This window comes from Dromiciops gliroides, chromosome 3 (assembly GCF_019393635.1).
Source record: "Dromiciops gliroides isolate mDroGli1 chromosome 3, mDroGli1.pri, whole genome shotgun sequence".
Classification (NCBI taxonomy): Eukaryota; Metazoa; Chordata; class Mammalia; order Microbiotheria; family Microbiotheriidae; genus Dromiciops; species Dromiciops gliroides.
The window spans coordinates 215,414,599-215,430,187 of NC_057863.1; the positions used below are offsets into that span (position 1 = coordinate 215,414,599).

Below are 15,589 nucleotides of genomic sequence, written 5' to 3' on the forward strand. Positions count from 1 at the left end.
GTATAGATTTAAGGTTTTGAGTATTTGTGCTTTGAGAATCGTATGAAGTTTTTTATTCAAGAATAGGACATTACTGTGTACCTAATCCATGTGGCAGCTTACTCTGTTTGATTCTAGTGATGAGCAAAATAATATTTGTATGTGAGTATATTACATGAAGTAAAGATGTTTTTCATCATTAGCAAGGGAGAATATGGAAGGCATTCAGAAGGTGAGTTGATGGACATTTTTACTATAGCTTGAAAGTTTCATTTTTTTTAAACTTGTAAATATATTAAATATTGTAGAAAATTAGACTTGTGTTTTCTGGGTTTAATAGACTATAGTTTTGAAAATTGATTTTATTTTAAGTGTTCTGTTTCAAAAGCAACTGAAGTCCATTTGCGCAAAATACTTATCTAGTCAAAATTAGGTAAAATGCCTTAAAAATCTGGCATTCATATTGTTTTATTTTTGTTTGTATTTTTTTCTCAGTTTCCATTACAAAGAGTAGTGCAAAAACACAATCTTCCCCTTCCAAAGTGACCCGGCGTTCAATGCAGTCTCCACAGAAAACTGCTCCAATACCAGCACAGCGGGGCAAGAAACCAGGTCGGGCTAAACCACCTGGACAGACTTCAGTCCCCAAGAAGGGCAGGTCTCCTAAAAATGTTTCCCTGACAAAAAACATCTCTCACACTGAAAATCTCAAAACAAGAAAAAAAGGCCTAAAACCAGGAAGAAAGGTTAGTTATACCTACTGCTCTTTAATTTATATTGCAGTTTTTAATAGTGGCTTATTGTTTGTAACATGCCGTCTAGATTATCTGCAGTATAAGTCTTTTAATAATTTAGGTGATTTCTTATTTACTCATATGCCATCCGTATTGGTAGTCTTTTTTGCAGCAAAGTTAAGTAAAACTGTAAACAGTGTTTATTTGACTTATTAAAAACCACACTAAAAGTTGTGTGTGGGTGTATTTTCTTTTAAAACCAACACCTTTTAAAACTATTTTATAAATTTATGCTAAAAGTCTAACATTTTTTAAAAATGTAGAATTTATACAATATAAAATTTAAATGGGAACTTGATTTTATTGTGCAAGATTCTTGTTTTATTTAGAAATATCCAAGAATATTTTCATCAAGCTAATAATGCTAAGCAAAAAAAAGTAGCCTTTGTGGGGAATGTAATGTGACATAGCAACTTGAAGGAGAGAAACAATACAGAATTATGATTCTAATTTTTTGTGCCACGTTTCTTAATAGATAAAAACATATACAATAAGCATGCAAAGTTCTTTTGTTTTGTCAGCTATTGCAAGTCTAATTTAGAAGCTAGGATGAATGTATCCAACTTTGTACTTGTGTCTCAGAGATTTGATGTGAGGTTTTTAGGGATTTTTTTTGTTTTTGTTTTTTTTAAAGTAGGGGACTGACATACTACAGTGGTTCCCAGCTTTTTCAAATATGAGGATCCCTTCTTAATTTAAATCTTTTGTTTTCAGAGTATCATTGATATGACAGTAGTTGTATTATTAGTAGTGTATTGAGAAAATTACAGAAAGCTATTGTAAATTCAGTAATGCTTTTAAATGCTTTTATATTTTTAAAATCACAGCACCAATATATAGAAAAAATAGTAATACTTATAAATATGAAAAGACTTGCAGCTTTATTATATTGAACATTTTGTTGGAGCTGAATAAAGATCAGTATGACAATTATTGGTTCTCATAGATTCAAGGGCCTTGCTTAATTTACTGGAGAGCCCTAGTTAGGAACCACTATCATGCAGCAATTTTTGAGGATTTAGACATGATAATGAACTTACATAAAGGTATATAGATACAAAGTAGCCTATTATTTCTTTTATTACAAGTTGAAGAATTAAAGGAAAATTATGTATGTCTAAATCTCTTAATTGGGGAGGTAGAAATTATCCATATTGTCTAACAGGTATTTGAGGATGGCTATGATTTCATTTAATCTGATCTGTCTTACATTGCAGTTTTTTTAAAAGTTAATTTTGAGTGTAATCTTAAAGTGTAAATTTAGATATTTCTATGTTATACAGGAATTATATTTGCTAAATTCCCTCAAACTCATTATGCCCTGGCGAGGCATATCTGTCTGTTGCACATATATGTTTGTCTTTCTTTCTTTCTGTTTATCTGTCTATTTACTAATGAGGGGGAGTAGAGTTTTTTTTTAAGAATTTACATTTTAAAAGAAAAAAATATAGTTGGGAGACACAGAAGATAATGTCTTTAAAAGCACGAGAAAACAAATGTTAGCAAAATTTTTAAAAGTTTCTGTAGTTGAACTGTTATAAAGTACTTTGAAATAAGTTTCAATAGACAAATGCCTAGGAGAATATTCTATATTGGTTGTATGCTATTAGTTAGTCTGTTCTGATTTTCATTATACCCATTTTATCAACAAACAACAATGTAAAATATGGGCCACTTTTATTTTTTAGTCTTTACCATATAGGAGAAAAGACTGAAGTAAAGAAGTAAAAAGTGAGGGAAGCCTTCTTGATAGATCCTGCATAATAATGTGGGGAAAAATCACCTTGAAACTTTTATTTTGGTGGGAGACAAAAAAATCAGAATTATAAAGTAACTTTTATAACAAATTCCTTGTGGGCCTGATATCAGAGGGTAGATTTTATAGTTTGACATTCTGGGAATTATGAAAATGTTTTAGAAAGTACAATTGTCTTATTATTAATCACCTTATATTAATAGCTTGTAAATGTATTTATCTTCGTTTTTCAGAGATATTTAACTCTCACATGCCTTCCCTTAATTTTCCAGTCTTCTGTCTTTGTTCTTATTTTTAGAATCATATGTCATTCTAAAAATACATCAGATTTTTAACATAAAAGCTAGCATAGAGCTGCTGTTTCTCTATTCTTTGTTTCCATTTAGTTAGTGCTTAGTAATCATTTATTTTCCTTCATCAGGAAGTAACTACTTAGACTAAAAGAATTTCAGATGCCTTTACTTAAACAGTCATTTTAATGAAAGGAGTTATAGTTCACTTTCTGTGGATCATCATGCCTAAATGATGGGCTACCCCAGATATCATGCTTGGGCCTTTTCATAGAATCACAGGTTCTCCCTCACAGCTTTTCCAGTTCATTAATAATAATTTAAGATCAATAAAAATCTCATTTGAGATTTGCAAAGTGTTTTATAAATATTTAATTTTAGTCCCACAACTCTGGATGCTGTTATCCCCAATTTACAGGTGAGGAACAGGCAAAGGTGATGTGACTTGTCCCAGGATCACACAAAGGAAGTCAGCTTTCTGTCCAGTGCCCTGTGCACTCTCTTGCCCTCCAGTGGCCTTTAAAATAAGCACATTTCTATAGTTTGAATGTTTATGAAGAATTTTTTTTTTTTTACAAAAGCTCCTTGAAGTATACTGTCCAAGTAGTGTTATCCTCTTTTTTTTTTTTTTTTTTGCGAGGCAATTGGGGTTAAGTGACTTGCCCAGGGTCACACAGCTAGTAAGTGTTAAGTGTCTGAGGCCGGATTTGAGCTCAGGTCCTCCTGACTCTAGGGCTGGTGCTCTATCCACTGCACTATCCTCATTTTTTAAATAACCTTTTAGGCCCAGCCTTGTGAAAGCATTTGATCAGTCATAAAGCCAATAAACGTGGGAGCCAGGAATTGAAACATTCCCTTCAAATCTGGCACTTGTATACTATACAATGATTATGCCAATTTCTATGCCATTTCCAATAAATGGCTTGTAATATAACAAGAATTCTTCAGATCATAGGCATTTTCCATTCAATTCAGCAAAAGTGTCTTCTGTGTGCAAAGGGTTGTGCTAGGTGCTGGTAGTACAATGGCAAAAATAAAATAGGCTTTGCTTTTAAAAAGTTTGTATTCTATGATAGGGACACAACATACATAAGTAACTAAACACAAAATATCTACAAGTTAATTTCACGAATGAAAGAATGCTAAAACATAAGGGGGAATCTGAGCAGTTCTTGAAAAAAGGATTTCTTCAGGAGAGAAGGGATGAGGAGTTTCATGGAAAGGACCACATGTGCATCAAGAAGCTGGGATACACACTGTTGTGTCTTGGGAACACTTAGGCCATACTCTTGAAATAGACTATGTGAAGGAAGAATAATATGAGAAAAGACTGGGAAGATTAGAAGATAGAATGAAGGCTGATTTTTACCTCTGGGATCTCTTCCAGCTCTTACATATTATGATGCTATACTTGACCTGTGACCTTTTTTCCTTCAAAGCTCATCTCAAATGTAATAGAATACTATTGTCCTATAAGAAATCATGAACAGTCAGATTTTAAAAAAAACCTGGAAAGAGTTAAGTGAACTGATGCTGAGTGAATTGAACAGAACCAGGATAACATTGTACACAGTAACAGCAACATTGTGTGATGATCAGCTGTAATAGACTTGGCTCTTCTCAGCAACACGATGATCCAAGACAATTCCAAAGAACTCATGATGGAAAATGCTCTCTGCATCCAGCAAAAGACCTGTGGAATCTGAATACAAATTGAACCATTCTATTTTTACTTTTTGTTGTTGTTTTTTCTTTTTTGAGGGTTTTCCTTTTTGTTCTGATTCTTCTTTCACAACATGACTAATACAGAAATATGTTTAATGTGATTGTACATATATAACCTATATCAGATTGCTTGATGTCTTGGGGAGGGAAGGGATGGAGGGAGAAAATGTGGAACTCAAAATCTTATAAAAGCAAATGTTGAAAATTATCTTCACATGTAACTGGAAAAAATAGAATACTGCTAAGATTGAAAAAAACAAAAAACAGAAAAAGTTCATCTCAGACATTACCTCCAAAATGAGGTCTTTTTTAAACCCTTCAGCTGTTCATACCTACCCCCCAAATTACCTTGTATTTGAAGACAAGCACTGTGCTGTGAGAACTACTGACAAAATATTCTTCTTTTCTTAAATGGTAAGGTGGGGAGCTATAGATAAAGAATTTTATACCTTCAGAATTGGTCACTACATTTAGTTGGCTTTGTAGTTCAGTCATTTTTAGTTATATTCAACTCTTCTTGACCCCACTTGGGGTTTTCTTGGGAGAGAGATACAGTTTTGCTATTTCCTTCTCCAGATGAGGAAACTGAGACTAACTGGATTAATCCAGGATCACACAGCTAGTAAATGTCTGAGACCAGATTTGAACTCGGGAAGGTGAGTCTTCCTGACAATAGGCCCAGTATTCTATCCAGTGTGCCATCTACCAGCCCACCTAGTTGGCTTTACTTTGATATTTTTCTTAGTTACAAAGGGAGGATTCTGTAAATGATGGTGGTGGTGTGATCATTATGGGGAAATAATTAGGATAAAAACCAAAAGACAAAAAGAAGACTTTCAGCAAGGAATCAGCCTTTTTAACCCCCTAGATTATTTTGTGAATTAAAAAACCCCTGCACATATTCTATACCACATTGCTCTCAAAATTTTTGATATGATGCAAGTATGTAGAGCACTGAGCCTGGATTAAAATCTATCCTCATTAATTGTGTGATCCTAGACAAGTCATTTAACCTTTTACTTTAATTTCCTCTGTAAAATGGGGATAGTAATAGAACCTACATCCTAGGTTTTTGTGGGTAAAATGAGATATATGTAAGATACTTTGCCAACCATGAAGCATTATATACATATGAGCTTTTACTAATATTGTTTTATTATTAATATGGTTTTCATTACAGTTCAGATTCATTTCTATTTGTCAGAAGTTGTACTTTTGCATTTTCATAATAAAATCTCACCAAAGGTCAAGGGGAAGATATCCAATTCCTTAATTATGTCTCAAAGAAGATGTGATGTCAGATCTGATGATCAAAAGAATTAATGTTATCAGAGAGACCAGCAAGATGGCAGAATACTAGGAAGCAATACAGCTAATCTTTCATACACATGCACACACATGTGCACATACTCCACAAAGATTTAGAAAACTCGCCAAATTCACTGTGTTGATTGAGAAATCCAAGGAAAAATCAGTGAGTCATTTTTCTAGCCCAAGTTAGCACAGGGAGACTGATTTTCTGACCCTGCAAATGAGGAGTAGCCAGGAGGTTGTCATGTGGAGTCTTCCTACATGGGGACCAAATGGAACCCTGATATGTGCAGTTGGACAAGAAAAGATCCTATACCCACTTCAGAGAGGCCTGAACCCTGTGAAGGGAGCTGAAGAGTAGACAGCTGGAATCTGTCACTCTTACCCCAGAGCAGTTTTGCAGATCCATCATAAACTGAAGAACAGAACTCCACCCAGAGAAGGGTGGAGTGACTTGTTCCTGGGCAAGGAGTAGGAGCAAGGGAGCAGCAACTATGTTATTCTAACTTCTGGAGAGGAGCAGGGCCTTCTGCCCCTCAGCCTGCTCTGGAGCCCATAGTAGGGTAACCAGGGCAAGAAGCTCAAAGTAAAAGGGAACTCATAGTTCTTTTTGTCTGAACCTGCAGATAACACCGCAGTGTTCATGGCACAAACAGAAGGGATGACTCCAAATCATCTATATGCAAAACTTAAAAGAAAAATTCAGGTAAGACAAAAGTTAAGTTAGAATTTCTGGAAAAAGTAAGCAAGAGTTTTAAAAAATTATTTTTTAAATGATATGAGAGAGTCAGAGGAAAGGTTTGGAAGATGAATGAGAGCTGTGGAAGAAAAACAGCAGTTTTAATAAAAGAGGTACAAAAACATTAGCTAAGTAACACAGATTCCTTGAAAATTAGGGTGGAACAAACCGAAGTAAATGACTCCGTGACACAAGAAAAATTGAAATGAAAGTCAAGTGACCACACTGATAGAAGAAAATTTAATGTATCTCATATGAAAAATAGCTGATGCATCAAGAAGGAGGGGATTTAAGGACGATTGGACTACTGGAAAGCCACAACCAAAAAGAGAGGCTGAACATATTTCCAGGAATTAATGAAAGAAAGGTGTAGCATCATTATAGAAGTCAGAGTGAAACTGGAAAGAATTTATTAGTTGCTTCCTGAAAGAAATCCCAAACAAGAAATCCTAAGAATATTATAGCTTCAAGGTAAAAGAAAAAAGATTGTCAACATCCAGAAGGATAGAGTTAAAATACTAAGGAGCCACAGTCAAGATTACACATAATTTAGCAGGTACCATGTAAAACAGTGGAGAGTTTTAGCATCGTGTTTCAAAAGGCAAAAGATAGAGACTGACAGCTAAGATTAACACCCTGGAAAACTGAGTGTAATCTTCAGAGGAAAAATTGAATTTTAATGAAATAGAGGACTTCCAAGCATTCTCATGAAAAGGCCAGATGTGGGGAGAAATTTTGAAAAGCAAACATGAAAATCAAGAGAAAATTCAAATAAAGTAATATGGATGAGCAATCCTAAGGAATAAAAGGATGAACTATTTACATTCTAATATAAGATACTACTGCTGCTGCTACTAGCATTCATAGTGCTTTACTGTTCGCAAAAAGCACTTTACAAATACTTTGTTTTATCCTCACAACTACCATGGAAGGTAGGGACTATTACTATAATCTCCATTTTTACACATGAGGGGACTGCCCCATTACCCTGTAGACCCCTAATATCAGGGGTTATTGAAGGAGTCAAAAAGGACAGGGTCTGGGAATGGTTTATGTTTTGATGACTAGGAAAAATAAGGGGAGAGAAGGAGGCTAGAAGGCTGTGAGAACTTAACACAACATTGAGGTAGACTATACTAACAAAGAGAAGGTTTGGGAGGGGGAGTAGGTGATAGTTGAACCTCACTTTCAAGTAAACCAAGCAAAGGAGTACAGATTAGAAATAAGAGAGAGAGTTGATTAAGGGAAGTATTAACCATAAATGTAGTCTAATAAGCTCTGGAAAGTAGGTAGTAATAAGGGGAGGGAAAAAAGGGCAAAAACTTGTTATTGGAGTCTTGATGAGGGAAAAAGAAGAGGGACAGGGAAACAAGCATATTGCATCAAGTTTAGCTCACTGGTAAGGGGACACATTACTTTTTTCTAGGCTGAGTTGGGGAGGACTGCAAAGAATGAGAAAAAATATACTAATGGATTGAAGAAAAAACAATGATTGTAAATGGGAATGGTAGGGGCTCATGTATAGAATGGAAGTAGATAGCAACATGGATTAGAAAGATTCTAACATGCATTCATTGTTTACTTGAAGCATAAGTATTCCCAGACACTTATAATAAGAGGCTGGAGTAAAACTTGCTATGTTTCAGCTAAACTCAAAAAAGTGTGATCTCTCAGACAAAGCAGCAGCAGAAGTAGACTTGATCAAGAGAAAATATGGTATGCTGAAATCCATCAGACAATAAATTAATAGAAATACTTAATATACATGTCAAATGGCATAGCATCTGAATACAGAAAATGTGAAGCTAATTTTTTTCAATCTGAAAAAATGCCTTCTCTGCCCAATTGAGAATGAAAGAAAAAACAAAAACCTTGTTACAAATATGTATAATCAAGCAAAACAAATTTCAGCATTGCCCATATCCAAAAGACTCTTAAGTCCTTCACCTATCAGGAGGTGGGTATTTTGTTTAGCTGTTTACTTTTTAAAAAATAATATGCTTTGATCTACATTCAGAATACATCAGTTCTTTTCTTTGGATGTGAATAGCATTTTTCATCATGAGTCTTTTGGAATTGTCTTTGATCATTGTAATCCTGAGAAGAACTAAATCTGTCATGGTTGATTGTTGTACAATGATGCTGTTACTGTGTATAGCGTTTACCTGCTTCTGCTCACTTCACTCACCATCAGTTCCTGTAAGTCTGTCTAGGACTTTCTGAAATCATCCTGCTTATCATTCCATATAGCACAATAGTATTCCATTCATATACCACAACTTGTTCAGTTGTTCTCCAGTTTGATGGACATCTCCTCAATTTCCAGTTATTTGCCAGTCGGTAGTGTATTTCATCATTAGTCCTCTGAAATCATGGTTTGTCATTATGTTGATGAGAGTCCTTAATTCTTTCAAAGTTGTTTGCCTTTCCCATATTGTTGTCATTGTATAAATTGTTTTCCTGGATCTGTTCACTTAATTCTACATCAGTTCATAAGTTTCCTCAGGTTTTTCCAAAACCATCCCTTCATCATTTTTTGAAGCACAGTAGTATTCTAACACATTTACATACCATAACTTGTTTGGTCATTCACCAGTTGCTATGCACCTTATGAAATTACTGTTCTTTGCCCCCTCAAAAAATTTACCATTTTTGTACATCCTTAGTTACTATTTTGCTTAGTACTGATGCCTCTTTTAATCTACCCTTCCGTTTATTTTTCCTTTTCCCTGTTGAGTGAAATGTATTTCTGTACTGAATTCTGCATGTATGTATATGTTTTCTTCCCTCCATTGAACAGTTCAGATGAGAGTGAGATTCAAAGCTCAATCTTCCCCACAACCTTCTCTTCCCTCTTTGTATAGATGTCTACTTTGCGTGCTCTGATTATATAAAACAATTTCTTTAACACCCCCCCGCCCAATCCTTCCCATCCTTTCTTGATGTATTTCTCTTCTCCTCCCTTTTCATTCTTCTCCTATGATCATCTGGACATAAGAGAAAGATTTCTAGGCCTTCTGTCTAGTTAGATTCCCTCTAAGATCCCCAGTGATGATAGCATTCAGAAGGGACAAATGTATCATCCCCCCATATTAGAATGTTAGCAATTAATACTTATCGAGTCCCTTATTATTGTTGCCTCACATTCACCTTTGTATGTTTCTCTTAACCCTCATGCTTGAACTTCAGAGGTTTTATACAACTTTGGTTTTTTTCATATGGAATGCTTGGAAGTCCTCTATTTCATAAAAATTCATTTTTCTTCCGGTTTGATTATACTTAGTTTTGCTGGATAAGTTATTCTTGACTGTAAGCCTAGAACTTTTTTCTTTCTGGAATATCATATTCTAAGCTCTCTGCATCATTATGGTGGTAGCTATTAAATTGTGTGTGACTTTTACTGTGGCTTTTCAGTGCTTGAGTTCTTTCTTTCTGGCTTCTTGTAGTATTTTTATTTCATGTGGAAGCTTTGGGTTTTGGCTGTAATGTTTCTGGGAGTTTTTGTTTGGGGGTTTCTTTCAGGAGAGGACTGATGAATTCTTTCTATTTCTACTTTTTCCTCTCCTTCTATAAAAAGGAGAAGGATGGTAGGGTTTGGACCTCTGGGGTTTATACCTTTTTTGGTATAAGAAATTTCTAGAGAGGCATCTCCCTGTGCCATTGCAGATATATACCTGGTCTGCAACTTAAAGTTGTAGGCACTTATTGTCTGGGACCCTGACAGGTTTATTAACCCAAACCTTCTTGACTCAGAGGGCAATCCTATTTATTTGTTATGCTGCCACATAAGAGAATAGGTTCTTAATAAAATGTGTCTCTATCCTCTTAAATTCAGCTGTTTTCATACAAAGAAATCAAAGCTATAGTCATGAAAAAAATGCTCTGAATCACTTTTTTTTTTGGGGGGGTGGGGGCAGTGAGGGTTAAGTGACTTGCCCAGGGTCACACAGCTAGTAAGTGCCAAGTGGCTGAGGCCAGATTTGAACTCAGGTCCTCCTGAATCCAGGACTGGTGCTTTATCCACTGTGCCACCTAGCTGCCCCCTCTAAATCACTATTGATCAGAGAAATGTAAATTAAAACAACTCTGAGGTATCACCTCACACCTATCAGAACAACCTAGAAAGACTCATATGAACTGTTGTATAGTGAAGTGAGCAGAACCAGGAGAACGTTGTGCACAGTGACAGCAACATTGTTCAACAAAGAACTCTGAATAACTTAGCTGTTCTCAGCAATACAATGAGCCTAGACAATCCTAAAGGACTAATGATGAAGCATACTATCCACCTCCAGAGAAAGAATTGAAGCATGTTCTTTTTCACTTTCTTAAATTTTTTTCTTTATTCGAGTCTTCTTATACAAAATGACTTACATAGAAATGTTTTACATAAGTGCACTCGTATAACCAATATCTGATTGCTTACCACCTCAGGGAGTGGGGAGGGAAGGGAGGGAAAGAGGGACAGAATTTGGAACTCAAAACTTTAAATAAAAAATGCTTATCACCAAGAAACCAGTAATTTTTTTTTGAAAAAGAACTGTTTTTGTACCTATGCGTCCTTTTCGTTTTCCTTTGATCTCTTGGGGGTATAGTCCTATTAGCAGCATTGCTGGATCAAAAGATATGTAGTCTTACAGCTCTTTGGTCATAGTTTCAAATTGGTCTCCAGAATACACACACATACACCCACACCCACATACTCACATACGTGTGTGGGTGTGGGTGTAGGTGTATATATAAATTCTTTAATAACCTTTTTTTTTTTTCTTTCTGGCAATCAATTTCTAGTTCTACTCTTAACTACTTTTCCCCTCATTGGGAAAAAAGAAAAAGGAAAAAAACCACCTTGTAACATGATTATTCAAGCAGACTAACTCCCACATTGATAATATTTAAAAATATATCTCTCATTCTTCACCTTCATTCCATCACATGTTTGTTAGGAGGTGGGGAACTCTAGAAATATTGGTTGGTTGTTATTGGTAGGTCATTATTTTGATCAGCTTTCTTAAGTCTTTCAGTGTTTTTCTTTACAATGTTGTTGATTTAATTGTTCTGGTTTTGCTCACTTCACTCTACTTCACATGTTCATATGGAGCTTCCCAAGCTTCTCTCAAACCATCCATTTCATCATGTCTTAATAGGGAAATAATATTACTTTATATTAATATCCCAAAACTTGTTCAGACAGTCCTTAATCGTTGGCCATCTTTTTTTTAAAAAAACATATAAGGTATTTTATTTTTTCCGTTACACGTAAAGATAGTTCTCAACTTTTGTTTATACAAGCTTTACAATTTCAGATTTTTCTCCCTCCCTCCCCTCTCCCCTAGACAGCAGGTAATCTGATATAGGTTATATCTATATATCTATATACATATAGATATATCTACACACACACACACACACACACACATATATATATACACATAATAACATTAATCCTATTTCTGCATTAGTCTTGTTATAAGAGAAAAAATCAGAGCAATGATGAAAAACCTCAAAATAGAAAAAAAACCAGCACCACCAAAAACAAAAGAAATAGTATGGTTCATTCAGCATCTATACTCCACAGTTCTTTTTTTTTTTTTCCTTGGATTTGGAGATCCTCTTCTATCATGAGTTCCCTGGAACTCTTCTGTACCATTGCATTGGTGAGAAGAATATAGTCCATCACAGTAGATCAACACTCAATGTTGAAGCCATCGTTTTTTGTTTGTTTTCATTTCTTTGCTGTAACAAGAAGAATTGCTATAAATATTTTTGAATATGTGGATCCATTTCCTTTTCTGATTTCTTTGGGGGTATTGATGTAGTAGTAGGATAAGTAGGTCAAAGTGTATGCATAGTTTACTGTCTTTTTGAGTTCCAAATTGCTTTCCAGACAGACTAGACTCATTCATACCTCTGCCAGCAGTGCATTATTGTGCTTATTATCCTATATCCCTCACCAAAATGATCATTTCCTTAACTAGTCATCTTTGCTAATATGATTGATGTGAAATTCAATCTGGTGGGGGTTTTTTGTTGTTTTTTTTTTTAGTGAGACAATTGGGGTTTAAGTGACTTGCCCAGGGTCACACAGCTAGTAAGTGTTAAGTATCTGAGGCTGGATTTGAACTCAGGTACTCCTGACTCCAGGGCCGGTGCTCTATCCACTGCGCCACCTAGCTGCCCCGTTCAGTCTGTTTTTAATTTGAATTTTTCTACTCATGATTTGGAGCATTTTGTTATTTGGTTGTTCTTAGCATGGATTTCTTATTTTGACAGCTGTATTTATATCTTTTAACCTTTGAGAAATGGCTCTTATATTTGAGTTACTTAATGTAATCAAAGAAATTTTATCCAAACCTTTTTCTCCTACTTAACTGTTTCCTTTCTAATTTTAGTTGCTTGGAGTTTTTTGGTTGCAAAAGTTTTAAAATTTTATGCAATGAGAATTTTCCATTTTATCTTTCCTAATACTCTGTCTTTTTTTTTTTTTTTTGGTCATAAAATCTTCCTCTAGCTTGGAAAGATATTTTATTCCTTGTTCCTCTGATTTATTGGCAATGTAAACTTTAATATCTAAGTACTATATCTATTTGTTGTTAGGCATATGGTCTTAACCTAATTTCATTTAGAGTGCTTTCTAGTTTTTCCTGAAGTTTTTATAAACAGTGGGGTTTTACCCGTGTAGTTAGGGTTTTGAAGTTTATCTAACATGAAACTACTATATTCATAGATTTCCGTATGGTATTTAACTCATCTCTTCAACTGATTGACCTGTCATTTTTTTAAACTAATACCAAATAGTTTTGATAACTGTTTTGTAGCATATTTTGAAGTTTGACATTTCTAGTCCCTTATTTGCCTTAAATTTCTTGAGCTTTTATTTCTTTTTTTTTCTTTTTCTTTTTCTTTTTCTTTTTGGTTGAGGCAGTTGGGGTTAAGTGACTTGCCCAGGGTTACACAGCTAGTAAGTGTCAGATGTCTGAGGTGGATTTGAACTCAGATCCTCTTGAATCCAGGGCCGGTGCTTTATATACTGTGCCACCTAGCTGCCCCGCTTTTATTTCTTAAGATGAATTGTGTTACTGTTTTTCCTAGGGCTCTAAAGTATATAATCCTTTCATTATTTGCTATGACACTAAATAAGTAAATCATTTAATTTTATTGTGGGGCAATGAGAGTTAAGTGACTTATCCAGGGTCACACAGCTAGTAAATGTCAAGTGTCTGAGGCTAAATTTGAATTCAGGTCCTCTGGAATCCAGGACCAGTGCTTTATCCACTGTGCCACCTATCTGCCCCCCAGTAAATTAATTTTAGTAGGATTACCATATTTGTCATATTGACATAGTTTAGCCATGGCCAGTTCACAAGTCTCCAATAGTTAAGCCTTTCTTTATTCCTTTAAAATGAGTTTTGTTTTGCTGCGCGGGACAATGAGGGTTAAGTGACTTGCCCAGGGTCACACAGCTAGTTAAGTGTCAAGTGTCTGAGGCTGGATTTGAACTCAGGTCCTCCTGAATCCAATGCCAGTGCTTTATCCACTGCGCCACCTAGCTGCCCCTAAAATGAGTTTTGTAGTTCTATTTATTGTATACTTATGTCATGGTAAGTCTATTCCTAAATATTTTGGAAATTCTGAGATTATTTTTAATGGAATTTCTTTATCTCTTCTGGCTTTTATTTTGTTGTTTTTTGAGATATAAAAAATGATTCTTGTATGGGTTTGGTTTGTATCCTGCAAATTGGTTGAATATATTGTTTCATTTACTTTTTAGTTGACTCTTTAAGGTTTTCTAGACAGATCACCATGTCATTTACAAAAGTAATTGTTTTCTTTGTTGCCTTTGCTTATTTTCCACAATATCTTCTTGTATATTGATATAGTTAGCATGTTTAGAACTAAATCAGATGAGGATAATGACAATAATAATAAAAGCTAACATTTATATACTGTTTATATACTTTTTAATGCTGATAGTTTGACTTTACACTTTTTCTTTTAAAATCAGATGCTGTTTTTGTTTTATTCATTTTTTAAGCTTAGTATTATTGTCAATTTAATTTGGGAGGGGGCGGGGCAATGGGGGTTAAGTGACTTGCCCAGGGTCACATAGCCAGTAAGTGTCAAGTGTCTGAGGCCGAATTTGAACTGATGTATTCCGGAATCCAGGGCTGGTGCTTTATCCACTGCACCACTCAATTTAATATTTTTTAAAAGTTTTTATTTTTGTGAATCGTGTCGATTTTCAGAATTTCTCATTTGGTTGTAATTCTTTGTTTGCTACTTTATTTTTTCAAAAAAAAAATTTGTGAGGACAATTTTCTGACCTTTCTTTTAGTAATGAAAGTGTTGCAAGATATAAATTTTTGCCTTAGAACTGCTCAAGTTACATCCCAGAAGTTTTGGTATATTGTCTAGTTGCTTCATTTGTTTTTCGACCCTCCAGTGTTAATTTATATTCAGCAAATTCAATTAATTTTAAACCTTTGTTCAAAGGTCTTTTATTTAAACATGATTTTTTATTAGAATAGCGATCACTGGGGCAACTAGGTGGCGCAGTGGATAGAGCACCGGCCCTAGAGTCAGGAGTACCTGAGTTCAAATCCGGCCTCAGACACTTAACACTTACTAGCTGTGTGACCCTGGGCAAGTCACTTAACCCCAGTTGCCTTACTAAAAAAAAAAAGAAAAAGAAAGAATAGCAGTCAGTAAAAATATGCTTAATATTTCTGTTTTCTATATTTGTAGGGTTTTTATAACCTTGTACATGATAAATTTCTATAATGGTGCCATGTGCAGCTTACAAATATGTATAATCTGTGTGTGTATACATACATAATATATATTTTTGCTCACATTGAGTTATCAGTAGAGATTTGTCATTTCTAATGCTTCTAAAATTCTTTCATAAGTAAGGTACCAACATGAAAGAAAAACTCAATTGCAGATGGATTCACAATATAATTTTATCAAATATTAGAAATAAAATAATTTAAAC

General features: G+C 34.7%; 1 protein-coding gene across 3 annotated transcripts in view; it reads left to right on the forward strand.

Annotated features, from left to right (window-relative positions):
• Positions 1 to 15,589, forward strand: part of SCML2 (Scm polycomb group protein like 2) — a 141,553-nt gene that overhangs the window by 91,539 nt on the left and 34,425 nt on the right. For all 3 annotated transcript variants that reach the window (XM_043990866.1, XM_043990868.1, XM_043990867.1), the window contains one exon: positions 475 to 725. In XM_043990866.1, the coding sequence (XP_043846801.1) occupies positions 475 to 725 (251 nt within the window). The remainder of the gene's footprint in view (positions 1 to 474; positions 726 to 15,589) is intronic.